General features: G+C 37.9%; 3 protein-coding genes across 5 annotated transcripts in view; all 3 read right to left on the bottom strand.

The window, feature by feature from the left end:
* Positions 1 to 26,543, bottom strand: part of LOC112184548 — a 43,277-nt gene that overhangs the window by 8,662 nt on the left and 8,072 nt on the right. The window lies entirely within an intron of this gene.
* Positions 9,659 to 11,272, bottom strand: LOC121051343. Its single transcript, XM_040513613.1, has one exon. The coding sequence runs from the start codon at positions 11,270 to 11,272 to the stop codon at positions 9,659 to 9,661; it is 1,614 nt and encodes a 537-aa protein (XP_040369547.1).
* Positions 12,435 to 24,612, bottom strand: LOC112184550. Its single transcript, XM_024322814.2, has 6 exons — positions 24,449 to 24,612; positions 23,875 to 24,210; positions 22,073 to 22,211; positions 13,459 to 13,540; positions 13,001 to 13,065; positions 12,435 to 12,883 (listed from the first exon to the last, which is right to left on the bottom strand). Exons 3-6 carry the CDS (start codon positions 22,082 to 22,084, stop codon positions 12,710 to 12,712), a joined length of 333 nt encoding a protein of 110 aa, XP_024178582.1. The 5' UTR covers positions 22,085 to 22,211; positions 23,875 to 24,210; positions 24,449 to 24,612; the 3' UTR covers positions 12,435 to 12,709.

Below are 26,543 nucleotides of genomic sequence, written 5' to 3'. Positions count from 1 at the left end.
GTAAAAAAGAAACAAGGAAAAGAGGAAAAGGAAAAAAAGAAAAAGGGAAAAGGGTAAAAAGAAATAAAGAGGAAAATCATATAAAATTGACACAACATTAAACAAAAAGAAAAAAAGGAACACATTCAAGCCATAAGCATGACATTTGGTTAGTGGAACCTGCAATAAGAAAGATTACATATAACCTGAACTCCAACTCTCCGAGCTATGTAAGAAAGATTACACTTGGAGTTCTGGACCTCCATATTTTTCAAGTAGTAGTTTTGTCAATTTATATGACATGGTCAATATATAAGACCAGAACAAGGGAGAAAATAAAAAAGAAAGAAGTTTTTTCTTACCTTGAGTCATTAATATTTTTTCTCCAACATTAAAGTGATAATTCACTAATGAAGAATCAAAGCACCATTTAGTGGCCTTCAAATGCTGTATTGGTTAAGAATTTTTGTGTGTTGGAATTTAGTTAAAATATTTCAAAATACCAGCTATATTTGAAACCTCCATTGGACATTTAATTGCAAATGACAATAGTCAAAGTCTGCAATTATTGTGGTTCTTTATTTGCTTTATTCCTTTTTTGTTTACTCATCAATGTCAAGATATATATTGCATTTCTGTTACATAAGTTACAGAGTTTAAATGTCATTCCTATTTTGACGTTTTCCTAATCAGTGTTATAATATTCCTTTCGGTTACATAAGTTACATAGCTTAATTGCTATTGTTAAATTGTCATCGCATTGATCATTCCTACCATATATATAATCCCTAGCTTTCCAGATAAAAAAACACAACAAGAAATTCAATCTCCTTTGTTTCCTTTCCGAGCTCAAAGTATTCATGTGTTTCCTTTAATTTATCTATTCCACCAAAAGAAAGTTTCAAGTTGTTCGATACGATCCGAGTATTGTGAGTGTACACCTACAAGGATCGAGGTTGTTGTACCCTAGAGGGTAGGGCTCCACAAACCTGCTACACCGAGACATTGTCTCCGAGGGGCGAAATCTACTCTTAAGATTGTTGGAAATTTGGTCAATGGATGTTAAGAGTAGAATTGTTGGTGGATGTTTCCTTGTGGGATGCTTAAACATAAAGATAAGTCTGTTATTCTTTTAGTTGTTGCAAATAACTCTTTCTCGTTAAACATATTAATTTTCCGTGCTAAAATTTGAAAAAAATGAGTTTGTTCTTTTGGTTTGGAATAAAAATTATGGCAGTTAGCTTCACACATATTGCAAAATGTTAACTGCATCGTAATCGTGCATTAAACTTCAAATTTTTTATAATGGCTTATGATTATTAAATGTCTTCTTAGCGTTTCAAATAAGATCTCAATATGCTAGGGCTGTTATTAATCTATTGCATTCATTCCTTTCATTTGGTGCCTTTGTTGTCCCTTGAAAAACAAAACCGTTTTACATGCAGTCATACATTATTGTTTTGCTCCAATAAGATTTTCTCTATTAATACTATTTATGTTGCATGGTTACAGTTGCATATATGATTTTATTATAATTTATCATTTTTAATATATGTTACGATGGTAAAATGTATATATTTCAATTGCTAATGGGTTTTCAGTTTGCATTTGAATGTTGATAATGTGCATTTTTGGGTTAGTAATGCATGGTGTAATGATAATTTAAGTTGTGTACAACTATTAATTTTAGTTTAATTTGCATTCACTTCATTGTTCAATGGATTATGTAACTTAAAAACTAACCGTTTTGCACATTTACTTTTCTATATCAATGGCTACATATAATATCGTTTTACTATTTTCGTACGTCATTAATTGCTATTAATATTATGGTTTAGCAAGCGTTTTTAATTCTCTGTTATATGATTTGAACCATAATTATTTTATATGCACTAAAATATATTTTAACCGTTATAACTCGAAAAGTTGTTCCTTTGTTGTTGCCTTCGGAATACGTCCCTTCAAAGTATTTTTTCTTCAAGGAAGAAAAAAAAAATTGAAATGTTGCCTTCGGATTATTGTTTCTTCGGAAATAATAAAGTTGTTGCCTCTCAATATTTCCGTTGCCTCTTGATTAAGATGATGCCTCGGTTGCCTGAAAAATAAATGTGTTATCATGAATAATGCATTGAGAAATTATTTTGTCAATTTTACATTGACTGTTGCCTATTATAATTTGATGCCTCAGAATATAAATGTCCCCACGGTTAATGCTTTCGAAAAGGAAAAAATAATAATGTTGCCTTAAAGTTTGGTTACAAGTAATAAGGGTTGCCACATTTATATCTTAAATGATGAATCGGACCTATCCTATGGATTAGATATAACGGTTGCCTCAATATTTAAACAGTAATGAATACGGTTGCCTTGAGAATTTGGTCACCGAGAAAATAGTTGCCTGATTATATATTATAGGTGCTTCCGGATATAATGTAAAGACAACAAGTCTCTAAACATGGTTCCCTAGCCATATTTGCTTAGATGGAGCATATGTTGCCTTAAGGTTTTGGGCTGCCTTTCAAATTTTCATTGCCTTTCAGTCAATGTTGCCTCAAAGTTTTTATTTCACTAACGCCTCGATATTGTCCCTTATGTTGATGCCTGAAAAAACTGTCACATTAATTGTTGAGTTCGGTTTATGCTTTGAGAAAATGGACATTCGATGTACCTCCATGATCAAATTTAATTTTGATCAAGAGTAGAGACATTTGATGGCTCCAAATGTGGGGGTGACTAAAGTATCCGAAGTCACGAAATATGACACATAAATGTTGCCTACTAAATTCTCAAGTCCTTGATTGGCGAAGATTCGTTGAGTAAATATATATGGCTTAATATTATCTTGCCTATATTTATGAGCCTAAGGCTAATTCATACATACTCAAAAATGTGGGGGTCAAGGAAAAACAAAGACAAATAGGCTCTTATATTTAAATGAGGGTGGATAACTAAAAATTCAATGAAGATTGCTTATTGTCTTTGTAAGTCAGAGTTGATTTTGGCCAATACTCTGACAAAACCACTAGACTAAAGGCCAAAAGCTAGTGGTTAATACATCGAGGGGGATGGGGCTTATGCTTATAGACAAAGATCAAGAGTGATGGTAACCCAACCTATGTGATTGGAGATCCCATGAAGTAGGTTCATATGGGTAAAAACACGTCACTTGTTGGTCAGTGATGCACTACCAAATAAAACTATTGATGGTCCCTCCCTATGGTGTAAATAAATAGTGCTTGAACTGCAATGTGTAAGGTTGAACAAATGTTCTTAATGAGTTCCATAGTCCAAACATTTGGATGGATTCACCTATATGGATGTGGAAGTGGGGCCGCTTCCTATGAGAGCAAGGCATACTCTCTAGAGCATTCATGAATATCCAGGTAGGGCGCATGGCCTATTCGCACCACCCCGCTTCGAACAGCTTGATCCGAGAGTTAATGTGGATGGTTAGTTGTCTGATTCACAATTAGAAATTTTGGTTCATAGAAAATTTTATTTTCACCAAGGTTTAGTGGGTCACGACTAATTTGTCCTATGGCTGGTTCATAGTCTAAAAGACACCAGTTCTGATGCATTGATTCTGTTTCTTTATCTTTCACTTTCCTTGAAATTTTGGTATTTTGAAATAGTGGGGGATTGTTGGAATGTAGTTAAAATATTTCAAAATACCAGCTATATTTGAAACCTCCATTGGACATTTAACTGCAAATGACAATAGTCAAAGTTTGCAATTATTGTGGTTCTTTATTTGTTTTATTCCTTTTTGGTTTACTCATCAATGTCAAGATATATATTGCATTTCTGTTACATAAGTTACAGAGTTTAAATGTCATTCCTATTTTGACGTTTTCCTAATCAGTGTCATAATATTCCTTTCGGTTACATAAGTTACATAGCTTAATTGCTATTGTTAAATTGTCATCGTATTGATCATTCCTGCCATATATATAATCCCTAGCTTTCCAGATAAAAAAACACAACAAAAAATTCAATCTCCTTTATTTCCTTTCCGAGCTCAAAGTATTCATGTATTTCCTTTAATTTATCTATTCCACCAAAAGAAAGTTTCAAGTTGTTCGATACGATCCGAGTATTGTGAGTGTACACCTACAAGGATCGAGGTTGTTGTACCCTGGAGGGTAGGGCGCCACAAACCTGCTACACCGAGACAGTGTCTCCGAGGGGCGAAATATACTCTTAAGGACAGTGTTTACACCCCTCAACCTTAAACTCTTTCTGAAATAATCATTGGGTGGCGACTCACAAATCTAAAAGATAAGTATTGATATTCTATTTTCATCTTATTATGGCATTAATGTGATTATATTTATTTACTAATAAAATATTGTATTTGTGGAATTTTGTAGGAAACAAAATCTGATGACTAAAATAACATCCATTGACCAAATTTCCAACATTGTGTTCTATTTTAATTATTTCACACTAAAAGACCAGATTTCTTTGCATTCAGGCACTTTATTTTTCCTATGTTCTTTTTCACGTCAAAAATTATCATCTTGTGAGTTGTCAGACATTTCATGGCTTGTATTATAATTAAGCAAGATGGATTTCTTTGTTTAAGTTCTCATATATGACTTACATAGTTGTTGGTTTATGATTTGACCATGCCTTTTCTTTTGCAGCTTTGCTCCTAAAATACGAGGGTTTATGGGTTTTGCAATACAACAACGTCGGGTGAGATATATATATATATATATATATATATTCATCAATGGATTGACACCCACATTCTCTCAACAAAACATTAAACAAAAAGAAAAAAAACAAACACATTGAATTTAAAATCGTGGCTTTTGGTTAGTAGAACATACAAGAGAATACATTTTCTTCAATTTGTGACTGCACTATATAATGAGGCTTATGCTATTAATAATATTGACATACTGAAATGTAGAGAAGATCAAGATAGTAACGCATCATATCGTGATACATTTAAAAGTTGTAGCACATCTTAATGTTGATTTCGATTTCCGGTCAATAGGATTCTGGCGTGGAGTACCTCGGAGGATATTCGGTCGTGAAACCAGACGCATAGTCAATGGTTGCGTTGGTGGAGGTTGACACCCACTCGGGATTGGAATTGGTGGACTGAATTGTTGTTTAGTTTATTTGGGTTCCCACTTTTGGCCCTTTTGTTGGGTCTGCCTTTGTTTGCCCCTGGCGGGTGATTGTTGAGTCTATCCACAGTTGATGGCTATCGATACTCATAACTTTATCGATTGTTACTTGTTAGAGTTAGTATTCAGTAATTACATTCCCAATACTAATTCAAAGTCATTGTTCTGAGCTTAGAGCCTTAGATAATGAAAAAAAAAAAAAAAAAAAAACATTGTAGAGCTTGTTGCAGGGATCACTTAACAATATACAATGTTTCAATAATCAAAGAAGTAAAGTGTACATACATGACATCTGCCGGCCAATAATCAGCACTTATCAGACCATATCACGTTGTCGGAATGACCTTGGCGGTGTGACTCCCGGGAACACAACAAGACAACATTCACTGACAATCCAGCTCCAAGCCAAAACATGACTCGACGCATCGACACTCGCCACCCAAAGTCATCTATGCAGAAAGAACCAGAACTCAGCAAACTGAAGCTTATTAGTTCCACATCGAAAACGAGAGTGAGGCAACTCACTATCTCGCATATAAAAGGTCCACTCCTCTATCTTCATTAATTATGCCTCTAAATAGCTATAGACCGCTACTTTGTTCACATAAATATATATCGGCTAACTTCAGCGTCGGAGGAGCGAAGACCGCCAACCGCGGTCTCCTCTCTTGACGCCGTCATATTTCCCTCCACAGATAACGGGATTCCACATGCACTCATCACATATCGGAAGATTGGACACTTGTCCTAGTTAATAGAAGTTGACATCAAGTGGCGATATTTTAGGCATTAACATTTGGCGCCGCCTGTGGCAAACTCTTGAACTAAGAATCATCTCACATAATCTACCATGACTAGCAGTAAAGGAAATGGTGCTGAAGACCAAACAAATCAAGCCGTCAACCCTGCGAATCCAGCAATCACCATCAACCACGAATTGTTCACCACACCAATCAACACTGAAGGTCAAACCCTCAACACCCCCGAGATGCCCCCAACACAATCTGCCGTGGAGAATCAAACCGGCACCAGCCGCTAAGCACCAAGCCGAGATCTTGCCGCCATGTTGGAGTTGGCTTTGGCGGATTTGCACAACGCAAACAGAGAGCGGGAAAAAGAGAGAAAGGAAAAAGCGGAAGCCCAAAATCAAGTAGCAACACTACTGTCAAAATTTGAAGAGCCAAAAAAGGCGTTGGGAATGAATACACATCCGGCTCAAAGTGAACACTCACAAAGCAAAAGGCTCAGCCCAAACACGAGCACAAGAGTAGCGCCGATACCAGTAATCCCAATGGTGTCGCTTTGAATCCACCTAAACTAGCGGGATTACAGCCAACACCACCACCACAATTAGTACAGGAGTAGGTAGCGGACTCACAGTCTCATTATGACAACTCACTCAATGCGGGCCAGCAAAGGGCAGCTGAAAACATGCCAGAACCCCAGCAACAAATATTAGCACAAAATCAACCCTTCCCCGACGCTAACACCTTGATCTTAGAAAAAATGCGGGAACTAAAAGAAATGTTACTAAGAGCTGAAACAGGTATCCTATCGCCAGCTCAAAATCCGTTCTTCGCTGCACGACCAGGCCCATTCACAGCCAGAATTTTACAAACCGTCAGGCAGACAGATACAAAAACTCCTAAAATTGCCCAATTTGGTTGATCAACAGATCCATTCGTACACATGGACACCTTCACAAGGGTAACCGACAACAAAGGGTTTGATGACGCAACTCTCTGTCACCTATTCAGCGAAACATTAGATGGAGAGGCAATGAGCTGGTTTTTTGAATGCCCACCAGGCTCCATGGATTCATTCTCAACCCTGTCAAATGCATTTCTGTCACGATTCATCCTCATGAGCCAGGTACCTCATGATCCATGGCTTTGTTGCATCTCTTCTACTACTTCCACTCATTTTGGGTTTGCCTTTTCCCTTTTGAAGGTTCATCTTAACCGTCCAGTTCTCAACAATCTCATCCCCAAACTTGTCATCAACACTAGTTTTTTGAACTATACACAACTGTATCACCAATTACAGATGAAACCCACAATTCGTAAGATCTGAGTAACTGTGTTTATCCTCTCCACGACACAATATTCAACAGCCTGGACTGAGACACACACACACACACACTAGATATTAGGGAGAGCAGAGAGGGCAAAATGCAGCCAAACCAATCAAAACGCAAATTGAAGACGAATTGAAGAAAACCAAACCCTAAAGATCGGATTTTGAAACTGAACAGATTAGGGGAATCGAAAATTGAGAGAAAGATGAAGTAGATAACCTGATCAGAGACCCCATAGAGCACCTCTGCTTCGAGGAATTAAGCCAAGCTCTCATCCTCGTCCTTGATAACGTCATGCCGGTGGCCGGAGATTGAAAAACCAAAGCAAATTTCAATCAGAGAATGGGTGGTGAATCTGATTCTGTGCAGATTATCAAATGTATCCAAGCTCGTATCTACAAATAACAACAATCCCAAAATCATTGACAAATCGAAACCAACCTCAAAATCCCAAAATTCAGAAAATCAAAAAGTTAGGTCATAATCGAAAAGAAGAGAAATTGGATGAACAGTTTACCGGTTACTACTGGAAACTAAAAGCTCGATTTGAGCGAAGAGAGTCATCTTTGGGGCCGGAAAGACTTCCTGCAGATTAGGTTGATGTGGAAACTGGTTTGGTTGTTGGAGAGAGGTCTCAATATCCTGGATTTGGGGTGTATAGGTGTAAAAGATAGAGGGAGAGAGGAGAGAGGTCTAGGTTATGGGGAGATACTGTCAAGAGAGTGAGGGTTTGGCTATAGGTTTTGGTTTTGGGGAGACGATGTCGAGAGTGAGGAGCTTTGGGTTTGCGTCAAGAGAGAGAGAGAGTGAGGCGCCGTCGGAAGTTGAGGAAGGAGCTGTGGGTTTTTTTTGTTATTTTTTTGTTTTAAGAAACTTTCAAGACTAGCCTATATCAATTTGAACAAGGACTCGATCACACAACAGAATTTTATAAAAACGAGGTCTGAATGCAGCAATTTAAATTTGAAGCTTGTCTCTTAACTGTGAATTGGACTTCCCTCCTTAAGGGGTTGGAGAAAGATATGGTGGGAAATTTCCCTCCTTTCTGTTAGACATATTCATTAGACCACAGTTTTATTGTTTATCGTCATATGACTAATACATGTTGGGGAAAATTTAGGGCTTCAGATGAGTTTAGCACCACATAACATGGTGGGAAACTTGGCACTCAATTTTTTTTAGAGTCATACAACGGTTCTATCCTTATACGTCTTCTAAACTAATTCATAATTCCATATCAAACGACGGATTTTTAAAAACCAACGTAAAAAAAAATAAAAATCAATCAGACAACGGAAAACTACAATGCGTCGTTTGATTCAATTTTTGTAGTAGGGCAAAGACCACTTTTTCCTGAAAATTTTTTTGTAGCTAATTCAAATAGATCTCACAAATATCAAATATCACACTGCATGTCAATCATGTTTAAGCTACAATTGATGTTTGCGTTAAAAAAATAAAAATAACATTTGTAAGAGTAATATGATTTATATCTCTCTGCATGTGGCTGGTATACTCATTATTGTGAAATGTACTCATATCATGCATAGAGGGTATCTCCTAGCTTTAGCTTGATAGCACCACTTCTGTATGCCAGAATCTTACCCATGAAGCCAGCTGGTAACTCAGCCAAAGAACAAGGCTTCTCTGTATTTTGGACTCCTCCCGGTGCCCCAGAGCTATTATTTACCTGTCGCCCTGCTGGTTGCTTTAAAATAGGAAAGGTTTGTGATAAATGAAGGAAGAACATACTTGTCGCTCTACTTTCCTCCGGCCAACAAACCCTCAAAACTAAAGTGGTCAAACTGATTTAAGCATGCATGCATACACTGTTGGCATTCTAATCTTCAGATATTCTACCAACCTTTAGATCAAGATCATTTGTTGCTGGTGTTGCCTTTTCATAAGAAATTCTTGCTGGTTAAGAATTGCTGCACACTGTAGAACATTATATAAGTGCATTCATACTCAACAATGTAGAACATGCATGAAAGATCATCTTCTTAATTATAGGTTCGTTTTCGATTTTGTACTTCAAAAGATTAGTTCCAAGATTGTATATCGATATATGGTAAGTATTTAAAGATCACAACCATCTTTGATAAAATAATTGTGATATAATAATCATGTGGAATAGTGGCATTTGCAAATTAATACTAATTCCTCCCGGAGCTAGTAAATATAATTTTTATTCCTTAAACAAACACACACATAAACGCGCACACACATTTAACCTATGCCTATGTTATTTATACATATAACATAGGTTATATGATTTTATAAATCAAAAGACTTGAAAAAGCAGAGAGATAAATTCCACTTTCGCAGGACACTCGATTGCATTGAGCATATGCAACAAGCCTTTAAACCCGTAGATAGATTTGAGTCATTACAGGACGAGTATGTCTCGTGAGGGTTTCTGGATGCTACCCACAACCGTCACTCTTTTGCTTAATCAAAGCTAGGGTTTCATGGCAGATCGAGCTACTGCATCTTCTAATCCCAGCTTTGACAACTCTTGGTCCGGGGTGGTGGTCGAGGTCACGTTTTGCACTCTGGTGGTTGATGCAGATGGTACAGGCATAGGTACAATTTCTTGTTTGGACGGGTCGACGGATGGGTCCGGCAACTTCTGCTCTCTGGTCGACAAATCAGCTCTAGATTCTGGCTGTCTCAGAGTTGTAACCACGTAATGGAAGTTGTATGAATTTATTCCCGTGTACAGCCCATCATCCTTCTTATAGACAACAGTTTCACCATTATAAAGCACGTCTCGCTGATAATAAGAGTAAGGCACGTCGCAATATCCCTTGGTCGCCATCAGGCTCACAGATATAGAAGTGTTTGCCGGCACAGTGGCGGTGTAGGTAGTCTCCAATGTGTTTTCGGTTGTAATTGTTTCTCCCCATTCGTAGGATCCGTTGTACTCCCCAGAATATGTATTTTCAACACCGCCGAGTCCGAATGGAATTCTTACGCTGACGGTGACACTCACGCCCACCATCCACGAGTGGCTGGAGCTCCATGTGCTGCTCTTACTCTCCGTGTACGCGAACTTGAATTCCACAGTGTTTTCTTCTGAGCTGTTGTTGCTGGCGTTTGCAGTGGCCATGGTAACCGGGGTCTCGCCGTAGATTATGGCATTGGCAAGGTCAAAATCGGTATTGTAGATTCTCCTTGAGAGAACAAGCTCTTCCAACCTGAACCGTGCCGAGTTTGAAATGCTGGTACTAGTTTCATTCGCGCTCAGACCATCTTGTATGGAACCGGTGTGTCGGGTGCAAAATCTGTTGTTGCCTAAGCATTTGAGAGCGACCGTACTACTATCGACCTTGACTGGCAAAAACAAAGTGGGAGCTGGGAAGCCGTTGGAGTTCCCGTCAGCAAAAATAGCGTTGCCGAAGGATGCGCCGCCGAACCTCAGGTGGTTGTTGCTCAGGCTGTTGAACACCTTGATTCTCGCCCTTCCATCGCCATCTGTGTCCACTTCGAACCACGACTCAGGAATCCCCTTATCGGTGGACATGAACCTGAGCTGATTACTGTCCGCATGCTGAAGGTAACGGTCGTTGTCGGCTTTGAAGGCTACATGCTTTGGCAATATCACCAGTGACTCCAAGTCTGTGATATAAAAGGTACTCTGATTATTCCAAATGACATCTGTTCTCATGTATGTAACTCCACCTTCGTTTATTGCTCTTGCATATTGTTTTGATCCGACATGGAACAATAGGACTTTCTTAGGGTCGCCATCTTCAGCTACTTGAGGCTGAAACAGTGTACACGACCATATGGATTGGTCCTCCTCTGGTTCATCAGCCTCCGGAGAAAGGTACCCATGATGCTGAGTTCTCCATCGCACGAACTTTTTATTATGTGAGCATCTTATGTGTACTAGTCCCGTCCCAGTATTGGCCGTCACGACTTCAAACTTTGCTAAAGGGCTGAAGACATTCCCTCCGTTGACTTGGAGAAAGCCATAGGCCGCGGAAGCAGCTGAATCATCGCTATAGTTCACATAAGCGTTGAGGTGGGATGATTTCAAAGCAATAGTGGGTGGTAATAGGAAAGACATTTTCTGACTGAAATGTAGAGATGATAGATCCCCTCTAGTTCAGTGATCTTTGTTTGTGTGGTTAGACTCTTGCTCCACATATGCTATTTATAACCAAATAACCAATACTGAAGCAAGCACGATTTGCACATAGTGATATGTGGAGAAGATCAGGATGACCTCGCATCATATCTACATACATTTAATATGGATGAATTATTGAATTCACCGACCAACTGGAATCCATGGCTGCAAGGGAAACATGTAATTTAAAACATGCTTTCATGCTCTCAGTTAGGTCCATTCATCAAAAGTTAGGGCCATTTATCAAGAGTTAGGACCATTCATCTGAGTTTGCAAGTCTCATTTATAACGTGCTCATATATCTGTCGGCGACCTCGACCTCGACCTCAACCCTCGTCGCCGTCATACTCAGATTGAACCAGTACCTTCTTTCCTTCTTTCCATGTTGGGCCTGGGCCTTCTTCAAGCTGGCATTTCTGGATTGCCAGAGCAACAGCTGGTTTGCATATTGGCTCAGTAGAACCTGGAAAACATTGAGCTTCGTCACTTCTAGAGGATTGATTTGTAGATCCTTTAGCAGGCCTAAACGACTAATTTCCATGTCGATCCATGTTTGGATCATGAGCAATTCTAAGCCTAGAATTAGAATAGTATGGTCGTTGGATACTAAAGTAGGTCGTCATTGTGTTCTATAGTTTGGCTATCGAAAATTTTTCATTGTATTCGGATGTTGGTTACAAGAGATTGTTTAGGTGAGTTAGTGTTCAGTGATTACATAACCGATACTAATTTAAGTTGTTTTTATGAGTTTAGATAATGACTCACATTATAAAGCTTGTTGCAATCAATCACTTAAAAATATATAGCAGTTTGATAATCAATAAAGTAATGCAAATTTACAAATATGAGTAATTTCTTTCAACTCCTTTTGTTAAACAAGTCCTTGACCACACGTCTCCATTTCCCTATCCAATCCAAACTCCACCCTACTCTAATGATGTGTTTTTTGACATTCCCTTTTCTTATTTAGGCCATCACACATGAACCATCAAAGTAATGACTATATTAACTGTTAAGTCATGAAATAATGATAAACTATTTTAAGCAAACTGTAATAAACTCCTAGACTGCTCCAAAGAAACACACAAGCTCAACAACATTTTGTCATGGAAATAGGGCTGTTCATTCACTTTGGTTATATATATGAGATGTTTCATACACTGTCAATATTCAAACAACGAAAGATTTTCCGTCCTCCCCCTTGTTTACATATTTTCCTGTTTTCACAATACAAGACAGATCAAATTTTGGCACAGAAACAGAATTTGGCAATGTAGGATTCATGGAAAAACTCTTCAAAATGAGATTCTGATGAAGACTAAGATGTGCAAAGCTAAAATGTAAAGCACAAACGTCGACCTTAGCATCATGAGCCTATTTGTGACGAGCTTCAAGGATATTGTCTCTTTCAGATGTACTTTGTCCAAACCGATTTCTAGCAGCACTGATCTCATTGTTGCTGCTTTCGAGCTTCCTCCACAATCCATTTAATCTTTCCAGCTGCATCTCTTTCAAATGAATTTCACCAACTAGGACTTCTGCTTGTGCCTATATAGTACAAGAGAAAACAAACAAGTAATGTTCTACCATATACGATGAGAGATAATATTGAGACAACATAGAATAAATAAGAAAATCCAAGTGTTACTGGAAAGTAAGAGACACCTGTTTTGCTTCTAGTTGCTCAATGAGGCTATGATACTGTTTATCCAGAATCTTCTCTCTTTGAGCTGCACAACAAAAAATGCTTAGATCCGAGTAGTTTAATAGTTTATCTCCGGCAAAAAAGGATGAAGCAACACACACACACACAACTAAGCTGCCACGTGAAAAGGTCCCCTACCATCACATCCATGCAATACATACCAAGTTTTGAATAACTTTACTCCCTATCAGGGGCTCAATCTGAACTCCAACCCCCTCTCTTCTCTCTTTCTGTATTTATTTTTAAACCCTCTTGTCTTATTTCATCTAAACCTTCTAACCTTCTTGGTTTATGCTCGCAAGACTAATAAGAAGCACAAAAAAATACGAACTCAGAAGATACTACACAGTTATCATAATGTTTAAATGCATTGAAATGGACACAGGATATGGCAAACAAATTTGATGATGTAGGATACCTGGAAAAGGCTGGCTCAGTGCATTATCTTGAACTTCTCCCCATTTTTTCTCTAAATCTTGAACTACTACTTCCATTGAACTCTGAGATGATAAAACAACTTCTTAGCAACCATAAGAAATTAAAATAGACAACACAACCCATTCAAAAAAAAGACAACACACACTCTGAAAATAGAACAAGATTTGGAAAGAATTGTAAGATTAACGGAAAAATTCAACCAACAAATTCTATTTTCCCCTCCCCTAACTTGTCTAGTATAGCTTTCTTCGATGATGCTGTGTCATCTCCAGTTTCAGCAGTTGTTTTGGAGTTGCCATTTGATCTGCGAGATCGACTGGCATTCAGTGTCTTTTGTGCATTTTCCAGTTCATCTCCCAAATTCCGTTCAGTCCTCCACTTCCAGCTAATACCAATAATCATCTAATGAAGCATTTCAAGTATGGCTTTTAAACTAACTAAAAAATCACATCCTCAATATCACAAAGAAATCTCGTTAAAGTCTAAACTACTAATCACTAGAAGAAAGCATTCCAATCAGATACATGTTTCTGAGCCTTATGGAAACTTATACAAGACTAATTACATGTATAACAGCATCATATAGATAGAAGTTGAAAAACCCTAGAAACCAACCTTTAACTTCATGCTAAGTAAATCTGCTTCCTCAATTTTCTTCTCTATGTTAATTTGATACTGTCACACTTCGAGATAGCCTTCTCATATGCAGCATTTTCCTCCAGAAAAGTCACCTCTCTCAACTGGGCGGCTGGGCCTGTCCACAAGTACAAATAGGAACTTTATCAAACAAAGGTAACATAAAAAAGGCACTGATCACCTACTAACATGAAACTCAACCAGGACCAAAAACAATGAAAAACCCCAGAACTTTAACGCAATTTGCAATAACCACAACTACACCCACATGCCCAGATAACAAAAACCCTAATTTTCATCAACATATGCTAGAATTCAGACTTGAACACCAGAATCACAACCAAAATCAAAGACCCTGATAAGAAAAAGCTTACAAATTCGAACAGCTTAGTACATAATATCCAATAACCACAACTACAGCTACATGCCCAGATAAGAAGGATCCAAACTTTGAACACGAAACGCAACAATTCAGAGCAGAACCAAGAATGAACCAAAGAATGAGCTGCATTTCCTTTTCTTGAACCAAAGAATCAGCTGCATTGCCTTTTCTTGGAATTTTTCACTAAATCACTGGCTTAAAGTTGTTATTTAGCAACTTCATCTCACTACTCAAATCTTGGAGAGCTTCTCTTTCATGCCATAATCACATAAGCTGCATCACCTTGTAACTTCTGAAGTAACAAAACTCTGATGCCCTCAACGCTTGCAAAATTGCAAGCTTGAAGCTTCCCATACCAGACATGGGAAATGACCAAAAAAAAAAACACAAACAAACAAAATAATAATAGTCACGTGTGCAAGGCTCTCACTAGTGCAGGGTTCATGCAGATCCTCAAACACATAATTTTCATATACACTTGGCTATCACTAGTGCAGGGTTAATGCAGATCCTCAAACACATAATTTTCATATACCCTTTCAAAAAAAAAAATTTCATATACAGCAAGACAATAACAAACATGTAATTGCAGCAAGTCTTATGCATGTAATTTCTTAGCAACCAAAAAGAATAACAACACAATAGAATGGCTTCTGTGTCTATGGTATTTGTCATATCCAAGCACAACTAGCAAGCAAATTGATTTACAACTAACAAAAATAGCACTCAATAATAAAACATAAAACCAAAAACTAAGTCACACCTGCATTACGATCATAAAGTACGGCCTGAAGTTCAGAACAATCTCTACACTCCTGAAAACAAACGGCCAAAGAGACTCTCAACCTTGAGTCCTATCTCATAGATGATTAACCTCCTCACACTTGGCTTCCTCAAAGATCCTTTTCTATCCGGCCTACCGGAACCAGCCTAAAGTGTTCTAATTGCAGCAAGTAGTCATAGGCATGTAATTTCTTAGCAACCAAAACACAATAGAAAAATACATATATCAATTGCAGCTAAGCGCTTTGGCCAAAAGCTACCCCAAAAGGGTTTAGCAAACAGCCCAGATAACTTTGAAAGTGCTTTTGGGAGCAGGAGCAGTTTAAAAAGCACTCCCAAACTGGGCCTAGGTGTGAAAATAGACACTATACATCACTCTGGACGTAAAAGAATGGAGGAACACATAACTAAGCTACTACACACCAAGTTGTGAATAATTTTACACCTTCCCTTAATTTGACAACAATTTTCTTCCCCATCTGGGACTCAATCAGAAATCCACTCTTCTTTTCCCCCTTCTTCTATATATTTTTTGAGCCAATGGTGTTATTTTCATCTAAACCTTCTTGGTTTATGTGTGCAAGACCAAAAATATGCAGAAAACAATACAAACTCAGAAGATACTACACCCGCTATCGTAATGTTTAAATGCATTCAAATAGACACAGGATATCCCAAATTAAATTTGATGATGTAGTATACCTGGAGAAGTTAACTTGAACTACCGCTTCCTTTGAACTCTGAGGTGACAAGTTAACTTCTCAGCCACCAAAAGAATATTAAAAAGATAACAAAGGTGCACACGCAGTCTGAAAATATGAACGAGATGTGAAAGAATTTTAAGGCGTGCAACGAACCAATTCTCTTTTCCTCTCCTCTAACTTGTCTGGTATAGCTTTCTTTGACGATTCTATATCATCTCCAGTTTTAACTGTTGTTTTGGAGTTGCCAATGGATTCATCTGATCAGCGAGGTCGACTGGTATCCAATGCTGTCTGTGCATTTTCCTCCTGCAATGTCACCTCTCTCAAATAGGAACTGTATCAAACAAAGGAAACATAAAAAAGACACTTATCACCTACTAACATGAAACTCAAACAGGTCCATAAACAACGAAAAATTAAATTTCTAAACTTTAACACAATTTGCAATAACCACAACTACACCAACATGCCCAGATAACAGAAATCCTATCCTTGAACACGATATGCAAGAACGCAGAGTTGTACACCAGAATCACAACCAAAATCAAAGACCCAGATGAGAAAAGGCTTACAAATTCAAACAGCTTAGTACACAATTTCCAGCTACATGACGCCCAGATAAGAAAGATTCAAACTTTGGACAATTGGAGCTGAACCTGTTGACGAGAGAGAGCAATCCCGCCATAACTCTCTCTCTCTCTCTCTCTCTCTCTCTCTCTCTCTCTGTGAAGCAATTCGTCCGATTCGGGTCGGAGTGTGATATTGGGCTAACAATTACTTGGGCTTTTCAGACTTCTAAATCTGTTGGGGCTGAGCTATTATTTACCTGTCGGCCTGCTGGTTGCTTTAAAATAGGAAAGGTTTGTGGTAAATGAAGGAAGAACATATTTGTCGCTCTATTTTCCTCCGGCCAACAAACCCTCAAAACTGAAGTGGTCAAACTGATTTAAGCATGCATGCATACACTGTTGGCATTCTAATCTTCAGATATTCTACCAACCTTTAGATCAAGATCATCTGTTGCTGGTGTTGGCTTTTCATCAGAAATTCTTGCTGGTTAAGAATTGCTGCACAGTGTAGAACATTATATAGGTGCATTCATACTCAACAATGCATGTAGAACATGCATGAAAGATCATCTTCTTAATTATAGGTTCGTTTTCGATTTTGTACTTCAAAAGATTAGTTCCAAGATTGTATATCGATATATGGTAAGTATTTAAAGATCACAACCATCTTTGATAAAATAATTGTGATATAATAATCATGTGGAATAGTGGCATTTGCAAATTAATACTAATTCCTCCCGGAGCTAGTAAATATAATTTTTATTCCTTAAACAAACACACACACAAACGCGCACACACATTTAACCTATGCCTATGTTATTTATACATATAACATAGGTTATATGATTTTATAAAGCGAAAGACTTGAAAAAGCAGAGAGATAAATTCCACTTTCGCAGGACACTCGATTGCATTGAGCATATGCAACAAGCCTTTAAACCCGTAGATAGATTTGAGTCATTACAGGACGAGTATGTCTCGTGAGGGTTTCTGGATGCTACCCACAACCGTCACTCTTCTGCTTAATCAAAGCTAGGGTTTCATGGCAGATCGAGCTACTGCATCTTCTAATCCCAGCTTTGACAACTCTTGGTCCGGGGTGGTGGTCGAGGTCACGTTTTGCACTCTGGTGGTTGATGCAGATGGTACAGGCATAGGTACAATTTCTTGTTTGGACGGGTCGACGGATGGGTCCGGCAACTTTTGCTCTCTGGTAGACAAATCAGCTCTAGATTCTGGCTGTCTCAGAGTTGTAACCACGTAGTGGAAGTTGTATGAATTTATTCCCGTGTACAGCCCATCATCCTTCTTATAGACAACGGTTTCACCGTTATAAAGCACGTCTCGCTGATAATAAGAGTAAGGCACATCGCAATATCCCTTGGTTGACATCAGGCTCACAGATATAGAAGTGTTTGCTGGCACAGTGGCGGTGTAGGTAGTCTCCAATGTGTTTTCGGTTGTAATTGTTTCTCCCCATTCATAGGATCCGTTATACTCCCCGTAATATGTAGTTTCAACACCGCCGAGTCCGAATGGAATATTTAAGCTGACGGTGACACTCACGCCCACCATCCACGAGTGGCTGGAGCTCCATGTGCTGCTCTTACTCTCCGTGTACGCGAACTTGAATTCCACAGTGTTGTCTACTGAGCTATTGTTGCTGGCGTTTGCAGTGGCCATGGTGATCGGGGTCTCGCCGTAGATTATGGCATTGGCAAGGTCAAAATTGGTATTGTAGATTCTCCTTGAGAGAACAAGCTCTTCCAGCCTGAACCGTGCCGAGTTTGAAATGCTGGTACTAGTTTCGTTCGCGCTCAGACCGTCTTGTATGGAACCGGTGTGTCGGGTGCAAAATCTGTTGTTGCCTAAGCATTTGAGAGCGACCGTACTACTATCGACCTTGACTGGCAAAAACAAAGTGGGAGCCGGGAAGCCGTTGGAGTTCCCGTCAGCAAAAATAGCGTTGCCGAAGGATGCGCCGCCGAACCTCAGGTGGTTGTTGCTCAGGCTGTTGAACACCTTGATTCTCGCCCTTCCATCGCCATCTGTGTCCACTTCGAACCACGACTCAGGAATCCCCTTATCGGTGGACATGAACCTGAGCTGATTACTGTCCGCATGCTGAAGGTAACGGTCGTTGTTGGCTTTGAAGGCTACATGCTTTGGCAATATCACCAGTGACTCCAAGTCAGTGATATAAAAGGTACTCTGATTATTCCAAATGACATCTGTTCTCATGTATGTAACTCCACCTTCGTTTATTGCTCTTGCATATTGTTTTGATCCGACATGGAACAACAGGACTTTCTTGGGGTCGCCATCTTCAGCTACTTGAGGCTGAAACAGTGTACACGACCATATGGATTGGTCCTCCTCTGGTTCATCAGCCTCCGGAGAAAGGTACCCCTGATGCTGAGTTCTCCATCGCACGAACTTTTTATTATGTGAGCATCTTATGTGTACTAGTCCCGTCCCAGTATTGGCCGTCACGACTTCGAACTTTGCTAACGGGCTGAAGACATTCCCTCCGTTGACTTGGAGAAAGCCATAGGTCGCGGAAGCAGCTGAATCATCGATATAGTTCACATAAGCATTGAGGTGGGATGATTTCAGAGCAATAGTGGGTGGTAATAGGAAAGACATTTTCTGACTGAAATGTAGAGATGATAGATCCCCTCTAGTTCAGTGATCTTTGTTTGTGTGGTTAGACTCTTGCTCCACATATGCTATTTATAACCAATACTGAAGCAAGCACGATTTGCACATGGTGATATGTGGAGAAGATAAGGATGACCTCGCATCATATCTACATACATTTAATATGGATGAATTATTGAATTCACCGACCAACTGGAATCCATGGCTGCAAGGGTAACATGCAATTTAAAACATGCTTTCATGCTCTCAGTTAGGACCATTCATAAACAGTTAGAACCATTCATCAACAGTTAGGACCATTCATCTGATCGAGTTTGTACGTCTCATTTACAACGTGCTCATAGATCTGTCGGCGGCCTCGACCTCGACCTCGACCTCGACCGTCGTCGTCGTCATACTCAGATTGAAGCAGTACTTCTTTCTTTCTTTCTATGTTGGGGCTTTTTCAAGCTGGCATTTCTGGAATGCAAGAGCAACAGACCGACGGCCGGTTTGCATATTGAGCCTAGTAGACCCTGGAAAACATTGAGCTTTGTCACTTCTGTAGGACTGATTTGTAGATCTTTTAGCAAGCCTAAACGACTAATTTCCATGTCGATCCATGTTTGGATCATGAGCAATTCTAAGCCTAGAATTAGAATAGTATGGTCGTTGGATACTAAAGTAGGTCGTCATTGTGTTTGATAGTTGGCTATGGAATTTTTTTCATTGTATTCAGATGTTGGTTACAAGAGATTGTTTAGGTGAGTTAGTACGTGTTCAGTGATTACATAACCGATACTACTTTAAGTTGTTTTTATGAGTTTAGGTAATGACCAAACATATAAAGCTTGTTGCAATCGATGACTTAAAAATATGTAGCAGTTTGATAATCAATAAGTGATGCAAATTTACAAATATGAGTAATTTCTTTCAACTCCTTTTGCTAAACAAGTCCTCGACCACACGTCCCGATTTCCATATCTAATCCAAAGTAGAATGATGTGTTTTTTGACGTTCCCTTTTCTTATTTAGGCCATCACACATGAACCATCAAAGTAATGACTATATTAACTGTTAAGTCATGAAATAATGATAAACTATTTTAAGCAAACTGTGATAAACTCCTAGACTGCTACAAAAAAACACACAAGCTCAAACAACATTTTGGCATGGAAATAGGGCTGTTCATTCACTTTGGTTATATATATGAGATGTTTCATACACTGTCAATATTCAAACAACGAAAGATTTTCCGTCCTCTCCCTTGTTTACATATTTTCCTGTTTTCACAATACAAGACAGATCAAATTTTGGCACAGAAACAGAATTCGGCAATGTAGGATTCATGGAGAAACTCTTCAAAATGAGATTCTGATGAAGACGAAGATGTGCAAAGCTAAAATGTAAACCACAAACGTCGACCTTAGCATCGTGAGCCTCTGCTGAATCTCTCTTCGGCGACAAGCATATTTGTGACGAGCTTCAAGGATATTGTCTCTTTCAGATGTACTTTGTCCAAACCGATTTCTAGCAGCACTGATCTCATTGTTGCTGCTTTCGAGCTTCCTCCACAATCCATTTAATCTTTCTAGCTGCATCTCTTTCAAATGAATTTCACCAACTAGGACTTCTGCTTGTGCCTATATAGTACAAGAGAAAACAAAAAAGTAATGTTCTACCATATACGATGAGAGATAATATTGAGACAACATAGAATAAATAAGAAAATCCAAGTGTTACTGGAAAGTGGAAAGTAAGAGACAACTGTTTTGCTTCTAGTTGCTCAATGAGGCTGTGATACTGTTTATCCAGAATCTTCTCTCTTTGAGCTGCACAACAAAAAAATGCTTAGATCCGAGTAGTTTAATAGTTTATCTCCGACAAAAAAGGACGAAGCAACACACACACACACACAACTAAGCTGCCACGTGAAAAGGTCCCCTACCATCACATCCATGCACTACACACCAAGTTTTGAATAACTATACTCCCTATCAGGGGCTCAATCTGAACTCCAACCCCCTCTCTTCTCTCTTTCTGTATTTATGTTTTTAAAGTCTCTTGTCTTATTTCATCTAAACCTTCTAACCTTCTTGGTTTATGCTCGCAAGACTAATAAGAAGCACAAAAAAATACGAACTCAGAAGATACTACAATGTTATCATAATGTTTAAATGCATTGAAATGGACACAGGATATGGCAAACAAATTTGATGATGTAGGACACCTGGAAAAGGCTGGCTCAGTGCATTATCATTGAATTTCTCCCCATTTTTTCTCTAAATCTTGAACTACTACTTCCATTGAACACTGAGATGATAAAACAACTTCTTAGCAACCATAAGAATTTAAAATAGACAACACAACCCTTTCAAAAAAAAAAAAGACAACACAAGTGCACATGCACTCTGAAAATAGAACAAGATTTGGAAAGAATTGTAAGATCAACGGAAAAATTCAACCAACAAATTCTATTTTCCCCTCCCCTAACTTGTCTAGTATAGCTTTCTTCGATGATGCTATGCCATCTCCAGTTTCAGCAATTGTTTTGGAGTTGCCATTTGATCTGCGAGATCGACTGGCATTTAGTGTCTTTTGTGCATTTTCCAGTTCATCTCCCAAATTCCGTTCAGTCCTCCACTTCCTGCTAATACCAATAATCATCTAATGAAACATTTCAAGTATGGCTTTTAAACTAACTAAAAAATCACATCCTCAACATCACAAAGAAATCTCGTTAAAGTTTAAACTACTAATCACTAGAAGAAAGCATTCCAACCAGATACATGTTTCTGAGCCTTATGGAAACTTATACAAGACTAATTACATGTATAACAGCATCATATAGATAGAAGTTGAAAAACCCTAGAAACCCACCTTTAACTTCATGCTAAGTAAATCTGCTTCCTCAATTTTCTTCTCTATGTTAATTTGATACTGTCACAGTTCAAGATAGCCTTCTCATATGCAGCATTTTCCTCCTGCAATGTCACCTGTCTCAACTGGGCGGCTGGGCCTGTCCACAAGTACAAATAGGAACTTTATCAAACAAAGGTAACATAAAAAGGCACTGATCACCTACTAACATGAAACTCAACCAAGACCAAAAACAATGAAAAACCCCAGAACTTTAACACAATTTGCAATAACCACAACTACACCCACATGCCCAGATAACAAAAACCCTAATTTTCATCAACATATGCTAGAATTCAGACTTGAACACCAGAATCACAACAGAAATCAAAGACCCTGATAAGAAAAGGCTTACAAATTCGAACAGCTTAGTACATAATATCCAATAACCACAACTACAGCTACATGCCCAGATAAGAAGGATCCAAACTTTGAACACGAAACGCAACAATTCAGAGCAGAACCAAGAATGAACCAAAGAATGAGCTGCATTTCCTTTTCTTGAACCAAAGAATCAGCTGCATTGCCTTTTCTTGGAATTTCTCACTAAATCACTGGCTTAAAGTTGTTATTTAGCAACTTCATCTCACTACTCAAATCTTGGAGAGCTTCTCTTTCATGCCATAATCACATAAGCTGCATCACCTTGTAACTTCTGAAGTAACAAAACTCTGATGCCCTCAACGCTTGCAAAATTGCAAGCTTGAAGCTTCCCATACCAGACATGGGAAATGACCAAAAAAAAAAAACACAAACAGACAAAATAATAATAGCCACGTGGGCAAGGGTCTCACTAGTGCAGGGTTCATGCAGATCCTCAAACACATAATTTTCATATACAGCAAGACAATAACAAACATGTAATTGCAGCAAGTCTTATGCATGTAATTTCTTAGCAACCAAAAAGAATAACAACACAGTAGAATGGCTTCCGTGTCTATGGTATTTGTCATATCCAAGCACAACTAGCAAGCAAATTGATTTACAACTAACAAAAATAGCACTCAATAATAAAACATAAAACCAAAAACTAAGTCACACCTGCATTACGATCATAAAGTACGGCCTGAAGTTCAGAACAATCTCTACACTCCTGAAAACAAACGGCCAAAGAGACTCTCAACCTTGAGTCCTATCTCATAGATGATTAACCTCCTCACACTTGGCTTCCTCAAAGATCCTTTTCTATCCGGCCTACTGGAACCAGCCTAAAGTGTTCTAATTGCAGCAAGTAGTCATAGGCATGTAATTTCTTAGCAACCAAAACACAATAGAAAAATACATATATCAATTGCAGCTAAGCGCTTTGGCCAAAAGCTACCCCAAAAGGGTTTAGCAAACAGCCCAGATAACTTTGAAAGTGCTTTTGGGAGCAGGAGCAGTTTAAAAAGCACTCCCAAACTGGGCCTAGGTGTGAAAATAGACACTATACATCACTCTGGACGTAAAAGAATGGAGGAACACATAACTAAGCTACTACACACCAAGTTGTGAATAATTTTACACCTTCCCTTAATTTGACAACAATTTTCTTCCCCATCTGGGACTCAATCAGAAATCCACTCTTCTTTTCCCCCTTCTTCTATATAGTTTTTGAGCCAATGGTGTTATTTTCATCTAAACCTTCTTGGTTTATGTGTGCAAGACCAAAAATATGCAGAAAACAATACAAACTCAGAAGATACTACACCCGCTATCGTAATGTTTAAATGCATTCAAATAGACACAGGATATCCCAAATTAAATTTGATGATGTAGTATACCTGGAGAAGTTAACTTGAACTACCGCTTCCTTTGAACTCTGAGGTGACAAGTTAACTTCTCAGCCACCAAAAGAATATTAAAAAGATAACAAAGGTGCACACGCAGTCTGAAAATATGAACGAGATGTGAAAGAATTTTAAGGCGTGCAACGAACCAATTCTCTTTTCCTCTCCTCTAACTTGTCTGGTATAGCTTTCTTTGACGATTCTATATCATCTCCAGTTTTAACTGTTGTTTTGGAGTTGCCAATGGATTCATCTGATCAGCGAGGTCGACTGGTATCCAATGCTGTCTGTGCATTTTCCTCCTGCAATGTCACCTCTCTCAAATAGGAACTGTATCAAACAAAGGAAACATAAAAAAGACACTTATCACCTACTAACATGAAACTCAAACAGGTCCATAAACAACGAAAAATTAAATTTCTAAACTTTAACACAATTTGCAATAACCACAACTACACCAACATGCCCAGATAACAGAAATCCTATCCTTGAACACGATATGCAAGAACGCAGAGTTGTACACCAGAATCACAACCAAAATCAAAGACCCAGATGAGAAAAGGCTTACAAATTCAAACAGCTTAGTACACAATTTCCAGCTACATGACGCCCAGATAAGAAAGATTCAAACTTTGGACAATTGGAGCTGAACCTGTTGACGAGAGAGAGCAATCCCGCCATAACTCTCTCTCTCTCTCTCTCTCTCTCTCTCTCTCTGTGAAGCAATTCGTCCGATTCGGGTCGGAGTGTGATATTGGGCTAACAATTACTTGGGCTTTTCAGACTTCTAAATCGGTGGAGTTCCTGCTAGTAGGCCCAAATCAGAGTGTAAAATTTTAGGCCTGTTTGGTTCGCATAATAGAAATGTTGAAAAAGAAAAGTTGATCATTTCCTGTGTTTGGCACACCCAAGGAAATGAACAACTTTCCTGCATGAAAGGAAAATAGGGGGAAAATGGATCCTCCCACACCCCATGGGATTCAATTTCCCTCATACTTTCCTTGCATTAATTGTACATTAATTACCTACTATAAATAATATTTTAATGATTATTATTACCAAATTATCTAAGAAATTTTTGAATCTTGAATTGTTTATGTTTTGATAATAAGGATATTATTGAAAAATCGATGTTACCTACTTTCCTATTCATGCATAAACCAAATATCGGAAAGAAAAGTAAAATACATTTTGCGATTACTTTCCCGGTGTTTCCAAACGTTTAGTGGGAAATATAGTTTCCCATGTTCATGGGAAAGACCAAGAAACCATTTTCCTTTCCGATGACACTCAAATTCGCTCCCTATATTTAGTATACTGTTCCAAGAGTAAATTCTACTACCTTAATTTTGTTCAAAGCTTTCCATATTATTTTTTATTGTAAATTCGCATACTGTATTGTTTGGCTACCAAATAATTTTGTTTATTTTTTTAATTTTTTTTTTTGTGTCTGATGGCTACCAAATGCATGAACTAGTGGTTTGTTGCGCATACATATAAGCCTCTGGTAGTTAATATTGAACTCAAAGCATCTTTAGCAATGCTAGCCATTTTTGAGTCAATTTTTAGCCAAAATAACTAAAAAGTCATTTTAACTTGCCACTTTAGAAATACGTCTGTACTAATGCTATATATTTTAGTTAATTTTAAATTTATATTATTTTTTAAATGAAAATTAAATAATTTAAATGTATTTATAAATTACATAAAATAACTCAAAATAAATGTTTTAAATTATAAAAAGTCTCATCTCGCTCTCTATATTTAGGAGCGAAATAGCTAAAAGTTATAATGAAGAGTCACTTAACTACTAAAGAGCATCTTTAGCAATGCTAGCCATTTTTTAGTCAAAGTAGCTAAAAAGTCATTTTAGCTAGCCACTTTAGAAATATGTCTGCATCAGTGCTCTTTATTTTAGCTAGTTTTGAATTTATATTATTTTTTAAATGAAGATTAAATAGTTTAAATGTATTTATAAATTACATAAAATAACTTAAAAGGAATGTCTTAAATTATAGAGAGTCTCATCTCACTATCTATATTTAGGAGCAAGATAGCTAAAAGTTATAATTGAGAGCCACTTAGAAGTCTGGTGCAGCTGTTAAAATAGATAAAAAGCTAAACATACTCTCCAAAATAGGTAAGAAGTTAAAATAGAGAGTCTGCTAAAGATGCTCTAAGAGTCTGGTGCAACTGCTAAAATAGATTAAAAAAAAAAAAAACTAAACATGCTCTCTAAAATAGCTAAGGAGCCAAAATAGAGTGTACTAAAGATGCTCTCAATGCTAGCCATTTTTTAGTCAAATTTTAGCCAAATTAGCTAAAAAGTCATTTTAGCTAGCCACTTTAGAAAAACGTCTGTATCAGTGCTCTATATTTTAGCTAATTTTAAATTTATATTGCTTTTTAAATGAAGATTAAATAGTTTAAATGTATTTATAATTTATATAAAATAACTCAAAAGAATGTTTTAAATTATAGAGAAACTCATCTCGCTCTCTATATTTATGAGCGAGATAGCTAAAAGTTATAATAGAGAGTCACTTAGGAGTCTGGTGCAGCTGCTAAAATAGATAAAAAGTTAAATATGTTCTCTAAAATAGCTAAGGAGCTAAAATACAGAGTCTGCTAAAGATGCTCTCATGTACTTCGTCATAATATTC

This window comes from Rosa chinensis, chromosome 2 (assembly GCF_002994745.2).
Source record: "Rosa chinensis cultivar Old Blush chromosome 2, RchiOBHm-V2, whole genome shotgun sequence".
NCBI lineage: Eukaryota > Viridiplantae > Streptophyta > Magnoliopsida > Rosales > Rosaceae > Rosa > Rosa chinensis.
Note: the sequence above shows the minus strand (reverse complement) of the source record. Positions and strands in the feature narration are given on the sequence as shown.

Excerpts from the sequence above, each read along its gene's own strand:
- LOC112184550 (XM_024322814.2), bottom strand. Across the intron at positions 13,066-13,458 it reads ACTGAGCCAGCCTTTTCCAG|CTCAAAGAGAGAAGATTCTG; the intron begins GTATCCTACATC and ends TTTGTTGTGCAG. Across the intron at positions 12,884-13,000 it reads AGCAACTAGAAGCAAAACAG|GCACAAGCAGAAGTCCTAGT; the intron begins GTGTCTCTTACT and ends TGTACTATATAG.
- LOC121051343 (XM_040513613.1), bottom strand. The coding sequence starts at position 11,272 with ATGTCTTTCCTATTACCACCCACTATTGCTTTGAAATCATCCCACCTC.